This window comes from Pinus tabuliformis, chromosome 3_2 (assembly GCF_031772625.1).
Source record: "Pinus tabuliformis cultivar Carrire ecotype Pingquan chromosome 3_2, CPIR1, whole genome shotgun sequence".
Taxonomy (NCBI): Eukaryota; Viridiplantae; Streptophyta; class Pinopsida; order Pinales; family Pinaceae; genus Pinus; species Pinus tabuliformis.
In genome coordinates, this window is record NC_142302.1 from 284,463,853 (window position 1) to 284,484,235 (window position 20,383).

The 20,383-nt window shown below is 38.4% G+C and overlaps 1 protein-coding gene across 1 annotated transcript in view; it reads left to right on the plus strand.

The window, feature by feature from the left end:
• Positions 1 to 260: 260 nt before the first annotated feature.
• LOC149180731 (immune-associated nucleotide-binding protein 7-like) overlaps positions 261 to 20,383 on the plus strand; it is a 74,890-nt gene continuing 54,767 nt past the window's right edge. Inside the window, exon 1 of the mRNA XM_089416250.1 lies at positions 261 to 573. Coding sequence (XP_089272376.1) covers positions 366 to 573 — 208 coding nt within the window. The 5' untranslated portion in view covers positions 261 to 365. The remainder of the gene's footprint in view (positions 574 to 20,383) is intronic.

Consider the following 20,383-nt stretch of genomic DNA (forward strand, 5'->3'; position numbering starts at 1 on the left):
GTGTGGAATGTTATGAAGATATTTAGTTAAAGAATGGGAATGTTATAAAGGGCGATTCCGCTTCAGAGTGGAGTGATTGGCAACGTCGTATTTAGTTAAAGAATGGGGAATGTTATAAAGGGCGATTCGCTACAGAGTGATTCGCAACGTCGTATTCAGTTAAAGTGATTCGGCACATCATCATATTCCCTACAAAGTGATTCGCTCTCTACGACGTACTCAATCGGAGAACTTGGGAACGTTATAAAGGGCAGTTGGGCTGCAAACTGATTTGCTACCTTGTATTGAGTTAAGGGACACTGCGTTTTGACGTTCACAGTGTCATTGGTTGCTGAAGCAAATATCCAGCACCTTGAAAAGATAGAATGGAAGGAAAGGGAACACCTACCAGTGGGGTGATCAATCTGGTGTTGGTGGGGAAGACGGGCAATGGTAAAAGTGCTACTGCTAATTCCATCCTTGGGCGCAAGGCCTTTAAGTCTCTTTCCAGATCTTCCGCTGTTACAGGCACTTGTCAGTTGGAACAAGTCCAAATGAATGGCGGCAGAAAAGTGAATGTCATCGATACGCCAGGTGGCGAACTTATTTATTTATTTTCATTTTCTTGTTGTTGAATATTTGGTTTGTTATGTATACCATTTGAGTGGGTTTAATGGTTAAGAGTATTTGTTTTCTCTTAAGAGATTATAAGTTCAAAAGAAGAGAGGTAGTATATGTATGTTTTTTTAGATTTAGCAGTTAAATCACTGCCTCGAGGTAAGTCTTTTGTTTTACAAAGAAAGGGGTCTCTAAGGAGTTATTTTCTTTAATGTTACTAGTTTCTAAATTTATCACAAGATTTAAGGTTTGTTGGTGGTCCTATTTGATGCTTCCCTCTTGTGATCTCAACATGGTATTGCATTGGGTGCGAGCATCCCTTATACTTTTCACCACTAGTTAGTGTTTATTTTTACTCCATAATTTTTTCCATCCATTTTATTTTAGGTAAGCCATCCAAAAAAATCTTTTTTAGTGCATCGTTACCTTGGAAAATATTCATAAGTGCTCCTAGCATTATTCTTTCTTAGAGGACATTGTAACATTCGAAGTGCAAATTCGGGAGGTAAGAAGATGTACAACATTTAGTAACATCAACTTTGGAGATATCTTGTGCCACTCTTTATATATTTAGTTGATCAACATGTTTGAATGGATCTTTCTTTTATACCTTTACTTGACACTACCCTCAACAAATTGTGAAATGTTAGTTGGTGTCAAAGATACCACATTTAAGGTAGAATACTTCTTTACTATATGGATTGCATTTAGTATTAAAGGGGTAAACTTTGACGCAATGCCCTCTTTCCAAGGTTCAAATTAAAGAGGGGTGGTATGCATGGGAATAACTTTATTTTGCTATGGGTATTGATAAAACCGATCACATGTATTTGGTGAGCTATATTCAAGTTGGGTATCTATAATTCCACTCACCTTTTGCACATCTTATTTGTCAATCAAATTCGTTGGTTCATTTTCTATTTAGCGAGTACCATCACTTTTCCATGGTGTCGGAATTCAATTCTATATTCCATAGTTGCACTTTGTTTGCACCTATTTAACTAAACAGGTGTGCTTGAAACACCATGAAAGCACCCTATAATTGTGCATAAAGCACACCTATTGAGAAATTTTCTATGCATAGTATTGTCCTCATCAAGGTGAAATTATATTCAAGTTAGATATACACACACTCTCTCATATTTGATTAAGTGAGTTACATTTGAGTTGGGTATCTATATTTGACCCTTAATTGTAGTCCATATTAAAATTTCAAAATTCACTCTCATAATTGAGTTGGGTATTAAAACGACCACTTACTTTTGCATTTTTTCCATAGTCAACTATATTGAATTTGACATTCAAAATCCAACTAGCATTTCTATTTCATCATTTTTCTCTATGCCCCCTATTTAACTTAAGGTGGGTTGTTCAGAATGGTGTAATCCTCCCATTTTTCCAAGACAATCTAAGACTTTTCCATCAGTTAATGTGTTTAGGCATGAGTGTACATTTTATTGTAATAATAGTAGTTTTCGGTTAACACTAACCTAGTTTACTAAAACAAGTGTGTGTAATACCACTTTGAGAGGGTGTACTACCTCTTGATTAGTGTACATATACACAGTTAAAATTCATCTGTAAACAATCCTATTTGGACATTGATCATTCTTTAACCTATGAGAAACATCTCCCTCTATTCCACTTGTGATCAACACTAATGTTTTTCTTTTTGGTTACCTTTTCTATTATAAAAAAAATTCACTATCTTGTGCACTGATAGTAGGCCATCTTTTCTCTTCAACGAGTGTGCTTCCTTAATAGTATTTTCTTTCCATTAATTTGAACTTTTGTTGTTTTATGGTGGTTCCATTTGACCCCCCTCTATTATGATTTCAACAACATGATGAAAGAGCTATAATATGCAATAAATAGTCCAAACCACATCCTTAAACCATCATATAATGCCTACAAAATAGGGCACAATAAAGATTCAAGACAAATTATGTTCCTATCTACTAAGATTTCCTCTTGCCACAAGAAACCTCTCACAATAAGAGTAGGTGGAAAGAGTTTAGGAACAAAGGAAAGAGTGCCACCATGGGCTACATGAAACCCATGCAATTGTGAAGGTTATGAAGTTTATATTACAACATTTAGAATGCCACTAGTACTGATGTTGGTAGTGTATTAGGGTAAAATCTGTGTTGCATGTTTAATTTTATGAGTACCGTAAACCAAAAGTACAATATCCAAGAGCTATAAAGCTATGATTCCATTCTCTAAACTACCCTACAATAGAATGTTCTCATAGGTCATATATGTTCTATTATTCTTCATTTATTCACCATAATAGGACAACGACATGAAGTTGTGGCACATTTAAACCAAGTTGTATGCTTGGTGTTCATTGGAGATGTTTCTCTTCACATTATGGATGGAGTTGTAGGTGATCCAACACCTCTTCATAGAATAAGTTTTCATAACTTGTCAAAGAACCCTCACCTCGAATTTATTCAAATGTGTGATAGAATAGCCATATATATTCCATCATTCTGTAGGATTCATCCTATCTCAATCTTTAGTTACATGAAGATTAGAAAAAAATTAAAGTCCATTTCTTTGGGAGCTCAATTTTCACCATACTTAATCACATTCAACTTCGTCAAGATCCATATTACGTAATGAAATCATATGGACATTCTAATTATTTAGACTGATGTGTTAATATGTCTTAATCCCACCCATACATGTTGGTTGGGCCAACCACAATGTAGAATAATACTTTTGTGTATGACATATAATAAGGAATGGAGTGGAACACTCAATGTTTAGCACACACTCAGATTGGTAGGTTGGAAAGGGTGAATTTGTATAAGAAAATATTCACTTATTCATGAACTGTAAGAAAATAGTCACAAATGAGATATGTTAGTTACACAATGTGGAACACAATATTAACATGGAAACTTTATCCGATATGTACAAGGAATGAAAAGAAAGACAAGAAAGGAAATGAAGCACACACACATAGAAATATAAAAGAAAGCATAATGAGACTGTGAAACCCCAACTTCTATTAATAAATGAAATAGTAGAGTATTTTAGAACACACACTATTTAGAATGGTGGTAGCTATCCTTGAATATAGAGAGATGGTGTCTATGCACATTAGCAAAACCTTCTACAATAGGGAAACTTAATGAGATTTTAACATAAAGAAAGAAAACTAGAGGTCCAAAACTCTAACCCTAAAAGATGAAATGCCAAAAGGTTTATGAACATTGAGCTGGTTAATTGCAACATCAAATTCCCGTGAATGCAACTTTTTCATATGAAATCTATATTAGGCACACAATAGCTAATTGGAAATAAATATTTGAGGAATACAAATTTTGGACAAGGCTAGGACATGTCATGGCAACCCTTAGCCACTAAAATTTCCAAAAAAATTGTTTAGGGCCTCAAAACAACCTTAGAAGTTTGGGACCTAAAAGTCATAGACAAACTGCCAAGAATCTAAAGAACTATTGAGATACTGGAAGAGGTTGGTGTTCACCAATATCAACCTAGATCAATCCTCTAACAATACGAAGAAATGGTCTCCATTGCATTAATTTCCCTCATTAGATGGGGTAAATAATTCTAAATTTGGCTACTAGTGAGCCACTTACCTTGGTGAATAAGATTACCTACTTGCATAACCCATTTGAGTTTTATGTGTGGCCGACAAGTATTATTTACCTTGGTTTCCATGATCCGATCCATTGTAGCATATTCAATGTAGTTAGGATTGATTTCTATGGGAGGCAATTTCGTAGTTACCTCTAAGGTGTCTAACAAACATGGGAAATATGGTTGAAGAAACTCCACATTAAATTCTAGGTGCAAGCCAAGGAAAGGAGGAATACTCAATTCTAAAGAAAATTCCTTGGAAACCCTTACAATTGAGTGAGGTCATATTGAAGTGGTCTCAACTTCCTATGGGTCCTTGTGCAATGCTCTCCATGTAAATGTAACCACACCTTATCACCAACATGAAACTTGTGTGGAGCCATATGCTACTCATGTCATTGCTTGAACATAGAGAAGGATTTTATCCGATGGATTCAAATGCTTAGAGTTATACATGCACAAGATATTCACAATATCCTTATTGAACACTTTTTTTTCCATTTATTTAGTAATTAAAGGAGGTTAATTTGGTCGACTTGGTATCTACCAAAGACCGTAGGTTGGACCAAATGGTGCTAATAAGCCTTCTATCCCTATCTAAAATAATGTTCCTAGGTAGCCCAAAATGAACCCAAATATGCTCAAAAAAGATTTTAGTAATCAATTTAGCTATGATATGCTTCTTGCATGGTGAAAAAATGGGTATCTTAGGGAATAGGTCAAAAACCACAACCACACAATCATTACCATTCTCAGTGGATGGAAAAACTAGAACAGGTCGAAAACCACAAGCACGCAATCAATACCATTCTCAGTGGATGGAAAAACTAACATGTAATCATGGAGACCAACTCCTAGGGCTTATCTTGAGTCGGTATAGGAGTGTACAAGCCCTGTTTATTTATTGTTGGGTTAACAATGGCACATATAGTGCATGATATGACATATCACTAGACATATTGTTGAATTTTTGGGAAGTAGAAATAGTTTTGAAGTAATCCTACTATCTTCTCCACACCAAAGTTTCCTACCAAACGACTGTAATGTGTGTTTGAGATCAACTTGGAATCTTTCTTTAAGGAACACAAAGGTGGCCCATGTAGCACATGAGAAAATCTTGGAGATGGAAGTATCGAACCTTTTTTTCCACAATCAACATATAGTATAGGGAAATGATATCATAGTCATTATTATATAGTTGTGGCTACCTAAAGGACTCATTCCTACAATAGTTCATGCTAGAACTTGGGGCTACTTGAGGTATTTAATGACATGATTGGTGCTAAATTTCTTATATTTGATGTTGAAATGAAAATGTTGTAGACATGTGGACCATTTTTATAGTGTATATTTGGTAACTTCCCTTATCTTTACAATAATTATAGGGCCTTGTTATAAATGTGGATGATTGTATCCTTTCCTATAAGAATATAATGGTTCATTTTCTGGTATTCGTACATGATGTGTCACGTCTCCTTTTCATAGAAGGGGTATCTCTGAATAGTATCAAGGAGTTTTTCACTATGGCAGACCACTAGATGTCTTGGTTGAGAAGGGACCACACTGATAACATAGTAAGACGTATCTATCCCAATCTCAAATAGTTTTTGCATGTCTAGCAGGGCAAGGACTGGTGTATGGGAGAAGTGGTGTGTCATACTCTCAAATGCCTTATATTGTGACTCACAACAATGAAACTTTTCTTTTTCTCCACCCTTGGTCACTTTACTTGAGGGCCAAGTGATATGAGAGAACCCCAACACAAACCTTCGATGTTAGCCAGGCATAAGAGGTTATGGATATCTATTAGAGTTTTCATGGTTTTCCAATATCAAATGAATTAGGTCTTGGTTGGGTTTATGTGCACCCCATGTTCACGCACAATGTATCCAAAATATTGAATTTTGTGCATGGAAATTATCATTTTTTATATTGACATACAACTTTTGTTACCATAAGATGCTCAATACATGCTTAGAATCTACTAAAGGTGATGACATAATCCAAATATATAACCAAAAAGAGTTTGTGAATGACTGCACAATATCATCTATCAACTTATTGAACATTGTTATAGCATTATTCAAGCCAAACAGAATGGAAAACCCCTCAAGAAGGTCTTCCTTAGATTTTAATGTTGTTTTCCATACATTAAGTTGTTCAATTAGAAACTGGTGGCAGCATGAATTCAAATCAATATTACAAAAGGTATTGGCACACTTAAGTTGGTCAAGAATATCATTAAGTTTATGGATCAGGTATCTCTTCTTAACATCAATTTCTTTCATTGCTCTATAATAAATAAGAGGTTTCCATTTCCCATCCTTTTCTACACCAACATATTTGGGCTCCCGCAAGGTGAGGATCTTGGCCAAACTTGGTTGTTTCACAAGGACAAGGACAAGGTCCATTATCTAAAGGAGAATCTATATATTTTCCCCTTAGGTCATAAAAATACATCACAAAGTTCAAGTGTGGAAACATCAGACAATACCTCATGTTTTAAGGGATTAATGCCATAAGCTAAGCAACACTATCGGCTAACATGGATGTCTCATCCATGGATAAATTAACCAATGTTGTATGGTTGGGAGTTTTACATTGCCGATAGCTTCAATATCTTGATGAAACTAATTGATATCAACTTCTTTTCGCTTACATTGTCAACAATAAGATGTAGGGGGGTCCCCTTCACCCACACCTATGAATACAAGAGGTGCTCACCCTCTTCAGACTTCTATGTCTCCTTTAGTTGGATCTTTGTAGTTGTCATCATAACATTAGGTTTTAGATTAATGATCTACTTTCCTTTATGTTGCTCAAAATCAGAATCAAAATGAAAGCATATTTCCTTTTCTTTAAGACCCACCAAAAATGATTACTCAAGCAAAATTCATTAATTTTGTGTTGCGTGCGTTTGTGGAATTCACATAAATTTTTTATGTTTGTTTTAAACTTTCCATTTCCCTTATTTGTTTGTGACTTGGGATGGCTGTATTAAGGTTAGCTCTCCTTTCTTTGTCCCCTTTTATGTGATTTTTTCCCACCTTTTCCAAACTTCTTTTCTAGTTATTTTTTAGAATCAAACTCTCCCTTCTTCTTAAATTTGTTTTTTGTTGAATTTTAACAGTATGTCAATAAGCATCTCCTCGTAAGGATATGTCCAAGAATTCCATATCAGTTTGGACATACGTATGTATACTATTACGGTACCTTACAACCAGGTGCCTTTTAGAGTCTCTATTACCTAGTTTTGAGTGGAAGGTATGGAAAGTATTGGTGTGCTCTAGCACTATCTGATCTCCCTCATATTGCATTGTTTTCCACGTGGATTAGTTATCATAATTTCCTAGAACATATAATTCCTCCTTAAGGGAATCAATAAAATATTAGAACATGGTTATGGAATTTAATATTGTAGACTCATCTTCATTTTTTCTCTCACAATAACCTTCCAACAAATCTTTGCAATGGGGAAGGGATTTTAGGAGTGCAAAGGTGATATTTTCCTTGTTAGAAAAATGTTTGATAGAGTAATATCCCTCAAATATATTTCACTACTTATTCAAATCATGTGCATCTATTTAGTCTTGAAATATGGGGATATCACAATTTAATTTTAAATTAAATGGTTTCACACCTTTGAATTTCCACTAGTGTAATGAGCCTTGGATGCTATTGGAAGCCATTGAAGGAAAAGGGAAAAATTATCCATCATGTAAATATTTTGTCGTGCAAGTGCTACCTTAAGCAACAACTTGATAGGATCTATTTCTCCATCATGTCTCTTTTCTTTTGCAATGGGAGGCCACTTTGGTTGATGTGAGTAGATGTTCCTAGGTGAAACTAGCTTGAGATCCAACTCTTTATACCCTGATCATATTAGGGACATGCACTAAGAAATAACAAAGAGAAGATTTCTCTAGTACCATTGATCTAGAATGTATAAGGAAATGAAATACTTACAAATAAATATATATGGTGAAAACCCAACTTTTATCAATAAATGAAATAGTAGAGTATTGTAGAACTCAAACTAGTTGTAGCGGTATCTATCCATGTATAGAGAGACATGACGAGTATGAGCAATTGCAAAGTGATTGCAAGAGGCCGCAAGAGTGGCCTTTTAACATAAATAAATAACCCTAGTGGTAAAAAACCGTAACCCTAGAAGATGACATGCCAAAAGGTTTGTAGGCCTTGAAGTAGTTAGTTCATACATCAACTTCCAAATGGAACAAATTTTGTAAACAATATCCATTTGGGGAACACGATAACTCACTGAAAATAAATATCTAAGGAATAAAACTTTTATTCAGCGCTAGTAAATTCAATGATAGCCCTTAGCTCCTCGAATTTCCAAAAAAAAACATTTAGGGGCTCGAAAAAACCTTGGAAGTTTGGGACCAAAAAGTCACAGAAAAAATGCCAAGAAGATATGGAACATTTGAGACACTGGAAGACTTCGATGGAAACTTAGTGACCTAGATCATAACCTTTTTGGGAGAAAACCATAAAGCTTTTTTCTATAATTCTTTTGTGGGAATATACCACCCGCTACAAAAATTTGTAGGTATTAATCTACTTGAGACACGAATTGGTAAACTTCGACGATCTTGGAATATGGGATAAAATCTTAGATCACTGATGATACCAAACCAATAATATCAACAAATCTACCCTTTAAAGTGGAATATAAACAACAATAAATCTATTAATGCACAAAATATACACAACTTTTTACAATTTTATACAAGTATGTACAAAAACCCAATTTCGTTATATTAAATCAACTGAATAATACAATAGTCTAGGAGTCCCATACTAGGGATAATGGACCTAAATTATCCATAAGTACAAGACTACAAATATAAGATAATTTGATGGCCTAGCTGATCTAGTGCACCTCACGGCTTGTTTGTCGTACCCTGTAACCTACTAGTCCTTCTGCTCTCAATCTACTCACTAGTTTCTCCTTAGTCCATCAAAGAACAACACATAAAGGCTCCAGGAGGGATGTCTGCTATCACTCTTACAAGTCACTTATGCTATAATGAAAATCTCATCGAATCCACTCCTCTAGGCTGGCCAATGCCTGAGCTACAAACTGCCTCTCGTAGTGGTCACTTTAGTCCATCAAAGTTCCACATATGCCTCCAACAACTTAACCCACCTTTACCATTCAAACCCCCTTTATGACTCCCGATCAAGGGCTACTTTTGAAATCTACACACTTTCCTCCAATAGTCCAAAGATTTCCAATACCTCTGTCAAAACTCACTATAGAATTTACTCCTAGGTTAAGGCTAGTAACCTTCCAAATTTTCCCAACCACTTGGATTCCACTAGTTACCAGATCTGTCCACACTTGAACATCTTCCCTAGAAACAATTTAACATAAAACCATCATCATACATGTACTTTGAGTTGGTGCAATTGTTGTAGGTTGTCAATATTATTAAGGCTTCTTGTATCTCCACGTCAACCCTTTCTAACCCCTTCAACAATAACCTTTTCTAACTTGGCTTGCCTCATTTTCCTCGTTGCCTCCCACACTACTTGTTACTTTGTTTTATACACTAGGGAATAGGCCTTACGACCCCTCCAACAGGCCTAAGAAAGGCCCGTGGTGCCTTTGTAATGGCTATGGGGCATGCGACCTATTGAAACATGGAAGAACCACCCTCAAGCTTGCACCAAACTACCCAGAATGCACTCAGCTTGCTTCTGTTGCACCTCGGCCTTATCAAATACACATAAAAAATCTCAAAACAACCCTTATGCTTGTTGGCCCTCACCTTCTTATGTTGTAGCTACCACAAGATATGATTTCTCAATGAATTGTTGCACATGGATATATCAAATTGTTGTAGCGGCTACAACCACCCTCGAAAATTTAGGCCTGAACCCAATTTCGGAGCCTCCGTTGAGAGTTTCACTTGATGGTTGTGCACACTCGGGTTCACTCCATGAGCTTGTGTGAGTCTTCGCACCCACCTTGCTTGATCATTTCACTCAAAATTTTTGCATGTTGATGTCAATGTCATTCTTGTGACCATGTTCTCGTTGTACTCAAGGTTTTCACTTTGTGTGTACTTGTTGTGTTCGCTATGTAAAACTTCTATCGCACTCACACACGGAGTCACATGCACTGTTGTGAAAGCATCATCACAATCAACCAATGATCATTCACAAGTGTCACGCTTGTCACTTGAAATAAAGCAATAAACTAATAATAAAACACTCACACTCATAAAATAAATATTAGATATATAGAAAAACCAGACATGGTGGAAAATGCCCCAACCTTACATCATTCCTCACATTCTCATTATTAATCAATCCAATGTACAAAGAATGATAATAGTACACATAAATACGTGAGGAAGTTAGTCTCAAGATAGTATGTCTATCTTGGACACTATGGTTGAGACAATTTCTCAACTACACACTAATTTAGGAGAACTAGTTGGAGAGAATCTCTCCTCCTAACTAAACTCCCTAGTTTGAGGAACTAACTCTCATGATTTAATTTAATTAATAATTTAATTTGGATTTATAATTTTTTTTTTTAAGAGAGTAAGGTTAACATTCCCCCCCCAATGATAAATCCAAAAAGAATAAGGAACCATCTTCCAAGTTCTCAAGTTGCTCCTCAAAAATCATTTGCCTGAAAAAATTGCCAAATTTGGATGCTGAAAAAAACTCAAATCTAAAGAGAACATGAATCAACTGTATGTTTGATTCTTCTCTGAATGGCGCTTGACAACTCCATCATGTGCCAAGCTGCAAAAGGATCCAACTGTCCTTTTCTGGAAAACAGCATCCAATGTCCACTGACATAATTTGATGAACGTCCATTGTCGTATCTGCTGATGATGATCACCTATTGGCTGAAGATCTCGAAAAAAAAACTCAATGTTTCTTTTGCTATGATGAAAGTCGCTCATTGCTACTTTTGCTGTCGATCACCCACTGGTGAGTCTGTTGATGCTCACTGCTAATGGAAAAATTCCCATTGGCTGATGAAGATGCCAACTAGCTGCTTCGCCGATGTTGCTGAGACTTTCAGTCTGACAACTGCTTGTCGATTTCATTGACATTTCCCCCCCCTTTTTAGCTGAAAGAAGAGACAATCATCTGCATTTGATATCGGAACTCACCCCCTTCAGGTGTAGGAGAGTTTCACTGTTGTACTCCCCCATTCAATTGCACGAGAGTACCATCTTCATTTGAATGTTGGCTACAATATGTGTGAGTGAATTCAATTGTAAAACTTGTACAATCTTCTGGCTATGGATGACCATTCCCAGGGATCAATCCATGAATAATTTATCTTTAATCTGGTAGGTTGGTCTTGTTTGCAGCGTTTCTCTGATGAATGATTTTGCTTGCCACAATGGTGACAAGGATGAAGATCAAAACACTGATCTTCTAGATGACTGGTTCTTTGACAATGAGAACATTTTGGTTTATCTGCAACTAGAGTTTGCATGAATTTCTGTTTGTTTTCACTTTCAGTTTGTGTGCATTGATGTCTATCTGCAACTTGCAGAGAACTTGCTGAGGTGACATGTTCAAGTAATCCGGCATTGACAAACTGAATGGGCTATGAATAATCAGGGATATGTAAGTTGTCGTCATATGCATGACTTTGCAGTTGGTTACTTCTCACCTCCCAGGACTAAACACAAAATTCCATATCACCACCTTGGCTTCATCCATCCCATCACTCGCCATTTCATGAAAGCAGCCAGACTGATCCCAAACATACAACCTCTTCCATATGCATCAAGGAAGCCAAAAGCCACTCCTACAGGGCTTGTTGTATCATTAGTGGAAGAATCAGTCCTTTCCACACTTGAAGGTCTAGTAGAAGCTATTGAACACGGAGAGGAAACTCTGGTCTTCCGACAAGGGGAACGAGACACTCTGGTGATCTTGGGATTAGATTCTGATATAGGGGGTGGAGGGGAAGGTAGTGGAGGAGGTGGAGGAAGAGATTGTTGAAAATGCAACAAGATGATGGAGCTTAGTGGAAAGGAGTCACCTTCACTAGATGGGCTAACAGGGTTTTTTTGGCGCAAAGTCTATTTTTAGACTATGTCTATTTTTAGACATATGGATCATGGTCTATGAGTTGCAGGATGCTGTTTATGGATGATTGGTCATGTTGGGAAAAATAGATGGACTTCTATTTTTGGTTCAAAGCGGAGTGATCAGAGTCTATTTTTAGATTGCCAGGCTAAAAATAGAAATAGTCAAATATTATTAGCCCTTAGTAATATTTGGACTCTAAACATTATCTTATTCTCTTGGAGCACTTCAGTTTGAGCTACGGATGTGGCACATGCAGCTGAAAAAAGGAATCACGTGGTTTCTTATGTGTTAGTTGAGCTATTGCATGGAGGACTTCAGTTAGAACTCATCCATGTGAGTTCTGTGGAGTTGGATGTGGAGTTGATGGAGTTGTGTTCAGTTTGACTTAGTTGAACTAGTTGTATTTAGTCTAACTAAAGAATACACTAGTGATGAGTTGTGTGAATTGATTGTTAATTAATTCACTAATTATTAACTCATAAAGAAACTAAAGAATACATCATTTAACTCAGTGCATGTCAGTGCATGGATAGTTCAACAGAGACAGGTGTTAGAGGTAAGTGAAAGGGTGAGCTGTGACTATCAGTTGTGCATGAGATTTGTACATGCATGGGATTGATTTTGCCAATGAGGACTGCGTAGTGTGGGCCAATATCAAGGCAATTGTAGCTTGTGCTCACGTGATTTTCACTTGGCATTGTGCAGTGGAGGCAGGCAAAGCAGTAGAGGAGATTTGAACCTGTGACTTGTTTGGATCTAAGCTAGTTTTGTGTGTAACAGGTGGAGATAGTACTGAGTACTTGTGAGGAGTATTGTACTATGTATTGTTACATGTTCTCAATCAATATAATATACAGATAGTTGGGGGTTTTCAGCTGTATGCTTTCCCCGTGATATACTGTATTGATATGTGTGATTGATGCTTCAATGTGTGCATGCAATTGTTTCTAAATACTGCAAATTGATGATCAATAGTATAGGAGGTTATGTATTATGCATGCATTCTTAAAATAATGTATAATCGGGATAATATCTGTGAATAAGTGTCATATTATTCAAAATTTCTACATGGTATCGGAGTTGGCGAATTTGTAGAAAAATTTCTACATGGTATCAGAGCTGTTGATCATCAGATCTGCTATTCAGAAAGTGTTTACATCTTATTTCTTCAGGTAGAGTCTGTAATCGGGCCAGGTAGCCTCTGGATTCATCCTTCCTCTAGAAGGTGACATATTCGGTAAAAGCCCATACAGTCAATCTCTGTACGAGAAATACTTTGTTCTCACGAATTCTCAATCAGAGGCGGTTGAGTTTTGAGCTGGTGGAATGGCACTCAAGGATAAACTCAGAAACATTAAGTGTGAGAATGGAGACAATATGCCCCAGTATCTCACGAAGTTCACTCAGTGTCGGGATGAGCTGGGAAGTGTGGGAGTGACTGTTGATGATGAGGACTTGGTGAGCTTGGCTCTCCTTGGTCTTCCAAAGAGTTGGCATTCCTATCAGGACTCTGTCAATGGTTGGGAGAAATTGCCAGGATGGGAGAGACTTTGGTCGGATCTTGTGCAGGAGGACATCAGATGGAGCACCAGAGATAGTTCTTCATGCATGCATGATGAGGACAACTGTGCCTTAGCAAGTAAGGTGAAGAAGGGGAAGGTGAAGGGTTCTCTTTCCGAATCCAGTTCTTCCAATGATGGGAAGAAGGTTGACAAATCGAAAGTGTGATGCTTTCGTTGTCATGAGGTGGGCCATTATGCTGCAAATTGTCCACGGAGGAAATCCAAGAAGGGATCCAGGGAAGGATCTGAAGGTGAGGAACTTGATTCACAGTTTTAGTTGGATTTCATACTCTTCACATGCATGGTGTCATCCATGGTGGGAAGTGGTTGGTTTCTTGACAGTAGAGCTTCTTTCCACATGACCGGTGACAAAAGTTTGTTTAGTACTTTGGAGGAGAAATATCTTTAGATACTCATAGCGATGGGTAGTGATGAGAAGTATAGTGTCTCAGGTGTAGGCATGGTTATTTTTCAGAGGGAGCATGGAGCTTGCCTTACCTTGACCGATGTTAAGTATGTACCAGGACTGAAGAGAAACTTGGTGTCGATCGCCATGTTGGAAGATAGAGGCTATGGTGTAGTCTTCAGTAAGGGAAAGGTTTTCCTTAGACACATCATCACTAGACAGGTGAAGCAGATTGGTTCACAAGTCATGAACCTTTATGCTCTTGAGATTCAAGATGCATTCAAAGCCTTGAGCAGCGAGGCAACTGATGGAGACTTGGTGGTTGAGAGGGAGCGTATATTACCGCCCAACATGCAGAGCCAGAAGAAGTCTCAGACAATTGTGGAGGAGCCACGATTGGTGCAGCAGCTTCAGGAGGTTGTGGAGCAGCCACAACAAGGGAAGCTGAGAGGAGATCGAGTAGAGACATCTACTCATGCAAAGACCTCCAGTAGGGGGAAACTTCAAGCCAGGTGGGCTGAGGGATCGCATGCAGCCATACCTCCAGGTAGGAGGTGGGGTGATGTGGATTGATCGTCCCAAGGAGGAGGGGCAGGATCCTTGAGGTACCCAACCTCTTGGATGAGACCTTGCTACAGAAGCCCCGATGTGGAGTAGCAGGAACTGACTGATTGGGTAGAGACAGATGTGGATGGAGCAGCAGAGAGAGCGACAATGTAGGGAATCTCAGGCCAGCACATGGCTAGCAGGCTGCAGCAATGCGAGAGGCACAAGTGTTTTGCACAGTGCTGGGTGGCACAGAGAGGTGTGCAATGGTGCGAGATGCATGGAAATGTTGCAATAGCGTAGATGTCAGAGTGGGAGCACTTGTCAGTAGTAGGTAGAGCTTCAGCATCAGAGTATGTTCCTAGCCCAGTAGAGTGGTCAGTTGGGAGTGTTTTTTGTTCCAAGTGTTGTTGGAGCAAATGGACCGGGCAAATGTGTTGCATGAAGAACATTCTAGAGTTGCAGGATAGGGGTTGCAGATAATCCATATCTTGTTGAGAGGGAGAGTTGAAAATGCAACAAGATGATAGAGCTTAGTGGAAAGGAGTTGCCTTCACTAAGTGGGCCCGTAGGTTATTTTTGGTGCAAAGTCTATTTTTAGACTATGTCTATTTTTAGACATACAGATCATGGTCTATGAGTTGCAGGATTCTGTTTATGGATGATTGGTCATGTTGGGAAAAATAGATGGACTTCTATTTTTGGTTCATAGCGGAGTGATCAGAGTCTATTTTTAGACTGCCAGGCTAAAAATAGAAACAGTCAAATATTATTATCCCTTAGTAATATTTGGACTCTAAACATTATCTTATTCTCTTGGAGCACTTCAGTTTAAGCTACAGATGTGGCACATGGAGCTGACAGAAGGAATCACGTCATTTATTATGTGTTAGTTGAGCTATTGCATGGAGGACTTTAGTTAGAACTCATGCATGTGAGTTCTGTGGAGTTGGATGTGGAGTTGATGGAGTTGTGTTCAGTTTGACTTAGTTGAACTAGTTGTATTTAGTCTAACTAAAGAATACACTAGTGATGAGTTGTGTGAATTGATTGTTAATTAATTCACTAATTATTAACTCATAAAGCAACTAAAGAATACATCAGTTAACTCAGTGCATGTCAGTGCATGGATAGTTCAACAGAGACAGGTGTTAGAGGTAAGTGAAAGGGTGAGTTGTGACTATCAGTTGTGCATGAGATTTGCACATGCATGGGATTGAGTTATGCCAATGAGGAATGCGCAGTGTGGGCCAATATCAAGGCAATTGTAGCTTTTTCTCATGTGATTTTCACTTGGCATTGTGCAGTGGAGGCAGGCAAAGCAGCGGAGGAGATTTGAACCTGTGACTTGTTCGAATTTGAGATAGTTTTGTGTGTAACAGGTGGAGATAGTACTGAGTACTTGTGAGGAGTATTGTACTATGTATTGTTACATGTTCTCAATCAATATAATATACATATAGTTGGGGGTTTTCAGCTGTATGCTTTCCCCGTGATATACTGTGTTGATATGTGTGATTGATGCTTCAATGTGCGCATGCGATTGTTTCTAAATACTGCAAATTGATGATCAATAGTAGATGAGGTTATGTATTATGTATGCATTCCGCAAATAGTGTATAATCAGGATAATCTCCGTGAATAAGTGTCATATTATTCAAAATTTCTACAGAGATGAACCAACGGACTCAGAGCCAGAACCATCAGATTCTGAAAGAGAGGAGGAGGATGATGAAGAAGAAGAGATGGATGACCCAAATTTGGAATGGATGACTCAGGGACCATTGGCTCTCCCTGCTGTTTTTCACAAGATTCCAAAGCGAGTGGAGAGAATGAAAATCAAGTTCAACCCTGACGACATGATGAAGATAGAAGACCATTTGAACAACTTCTACTTGCAGCTGCAGACCCTAGAGGTACGACACGCTGACATAGCTTATAGATTATTTCCATGTACCTTGGACAGTCACGTAGCTGCATGGTATCACAACCTTCCACCAAACTCCATACAGAACTGGGGTGCATTCAAACACATGTTCCTTGAAAAGTTTGTTGACGACAAGACCCCAACCATGTTACTCAAAGAATTGGGAAGCATGAAGATGGAGGGGAAAGAATAGGTAAAAGACTTCAACCAAAGGTTTACACGAAGATTGAACAAATTTGTAGTGGACACCAAACCTCATGACTCCATCACTATTGATTACTACACGTTCGCACTACTGACCAGCATTGCATAGTTCATCAAGGGAGCTGTGAAACTGACACGTTTGGAACCAGTGAAGGACTCCAAATATGATGAACCAGTGAAGGACTCCAAAGATGTGAGCAGGAAGTCCCAAGCGATGACGAGCAAGGGTAGAGACAAGGAAGCACATGATATTGAAACCCTCACTGGCCTCATCAAGAACCTGACAATGGAAGTGTCCAAGCTCAAACAATGGAAAATAGATAGATCTGCAAGAAGCCATCTACCCAGATAGAGATGGGGAAGTAGCTCATAAGGCAGCAATCGGTTCGCTCAAAAAACTAGGTAGAGCTTTGTGTTCAATGTCAAACAGGGTGCAGACCCTGAGTTCTATTCATTCCATGAAGAACATCACCTCGAGAACTTTTGTTCAGAATGGAAGTGAGTCAAAACCTTGGTATACAATCATAGATTCAATGCAGAGAGAAGTATGCAGAGCAGTTGGATGACAGAGATAATGATGAGGGTATTGCACCTGCTAAAGCATCAAGTTTTGGGCATGTGGTGAACACATATTAGTGCTCACAAGAAATGTTGAAGACAAACACCGATAAGAAACCCACAAGACAAAATGACCATTATAATCTTCGGAGTAAAGGGGCTCCCCTTACACTTGGGGAAGTACAAGAAAATATGAGACTGTTGATGAGGAAGGCTAATCCACCAGTGGCTCCAAAGCCGAAAACACCAAACAAGTCTGGGAAGACAACGACAGACAAGAATACGTCCATGAGCAACAAATTGTAGAACACTCCGTTGGACAACACGAACATTAGTCCTACCCTGCACACCTCCATGAGCCTAACAGCTATGGACTACAACATTGTAGATGACATGAAGAAAAATTGAGTGAACATTAGTTTTTTCGAGTTAGCTAAGACCTAGAGTCATTGAGACATCCTGTTGCGCACATTCGGACAGACAACAATGGACATCACAACCTCTACCAACAAGGGAGCGAGAACACCTCTCAGATCACTTTCAAATGTGCTTAACGCACTCTGGATGGAAGAAGAAAACTTAGGTTTCCCTCCATTTATGTTAACATTTGAAATTTTTAACTACAATGTCCACAACGACATGGTTGATTCTAGTGCGACATCCAAAATAATGCCACTCTCCATTGCTAAAAGGATCAATGCACAATGGAGCGAGACATCCACGTGAATCATCCAACTTGATCGAACATCAGTACCAGCCATTGGTGAACTCTAAGATGTGATCATCTAACTATCTCATGACAGTTGAGTCCACCAATGCATCGACATAGTTGTTTTGGACAAAGACTGGCCCAACAAGTTGGACGAATATTTTTCTACAGATTGGTCGCACATGTGGCTTCCATACAGGGGAAAATGCAACCAAATCCGGGTGTTATCATAGAGGTATATGAAGCACAATGTCACTCCCCTTAATGGCGAGAATGAACTGTTGGCCTTCACAAAACTCATGTTTGGCATCTACCTCCTGGAAACAACATTGGGGTGTTATCTTGCACGACCAACTCCAACCCCACCAGACACATAGTTGGGCTTCCTTCTTTGCCCAACTGATGGACATGAAACATGTATAGCACATTGTAACATTATTATTGGTAGCAGCAGTACAAGTGTCAAATGGTACGTGTACAAACAAGTTGTGGACAATGTATATTGATAGATCAAAGACACATGACGACTTAGGGGTCAGGTGCATCTTGGTCGATCCAAACAATAGAAAACACATGATTTCAATTTGCTTGGAGTTTGAGTGCACAAACAACGAAGCACTCGTATTAGGCTTACAAAAATCCATTAGCCTCAACGTGGTTGCACTCAAAGTGGTAGGTGATTCGGAAACAATAGTATGATAGGTATGTAACACCATTCATTGTTTGTCAACTCATCTCAAAAGTTACCAGCTAGAGGTATGGTGACTCATCTATAACTTCCAAGCATTTAATATCATTGTTGTGCCAAGAACGTGTATTGCAGCTACCAATGCCTTGGCAAATGCAGCTGCTAGTATGTCACTACTTAGGGATAGATGTACGGTTGAAGTTTTGTATAAGCCTTCTATCTCTGAAAACATAACTGAGCTACAAGTTTTTCGTGACGGTCGACAGATACTGCACTCCATGAACAACGTTGATGTTTACAAGGACACAACAACTGATGAAAATGAGCAAAATTATACCTTGAAAACTACAGTTGATGGCAAGAAAGGCAAATCCATCCTCAAGGGTGTGGTTTCTCTCAACAAGCTCTATGACTTGTAGAACCATTTTTAAGGACCCAAAAACAACAGAACCCAGAGGTCCACCACTATGAATGAATAGAGCAACTTGGGAACCAATTACTATTTGAAGATAGTCAGTCTCGGTACAAACTACACACTGCAGCAACAACAAGCCTTTGATTGCTTGATCAAACATTACGAGGATGTGTCCATGTGGGTATCTAATGACCTAAATACATATGACCCGTGAATGATCCAACATAGGATTACAAGCAAAGGAGGAGCCAAGCCATTGTACCAAAAGCCATTGTAGCAAAAGATGGGTAAAACACATATGTTGCTTGAACCTCATATACAGAAGGAATTGACTAAATTATTGAATGTTTGGATTACTTACAAAGTTCATCACAATACTTGAACCATTCCTGGAATAAAAACAACTACCTCGTTCCATCATTAGAGCCTATGTTGCACGCAGTAACAGAAGAAGTAGTGCCCTTTTCACCTAAAGGTCTTTTGGGATACCACCAGGTTCCGATAGTGGAAACTGATAGTATTATACTGGTCAATGAGAAGCTTGGCCCACACACATACCATCTGCAATCATTTGATGGGAGGGTTACAACCTTCCTGTCAATGGCCAATATCTCAAGCATCACTTCTAGTAGGTCGGGCCGCGCCTTGTGCCATGTACATAGTCTACTTGCTACTTGTTGTTTTCATTTTGTTTGCCTTACTTACCATCTTTGTTTTTATTTGGTCTATTCTGCTTATTATTTTAGTTTACATTTGTTTTGTTTTCTTGTAACCTTACTATTTTTGTTTTCGGAAATAAGTGCTACCAACTACTACATTCTAGCTTTTGAATAGAGTATGTGGCTGAGATTTGAAGAAACTTGTGACACTGCAATACTTGGCCAATCTTGCATCTATCTTCTCTGTGATTAGTTATAACCTTCAGCCAATAAAGTCTTGATGGAAAATAAGAGCTGTCTGCAAGGGAAGTTTTGGTCCAACCATGAACCTGTGTCCACACTGGGAAGCCCCATGCCTATACTCAACCTTCTTCTCTCTTCATTCAAGCTCATCCAA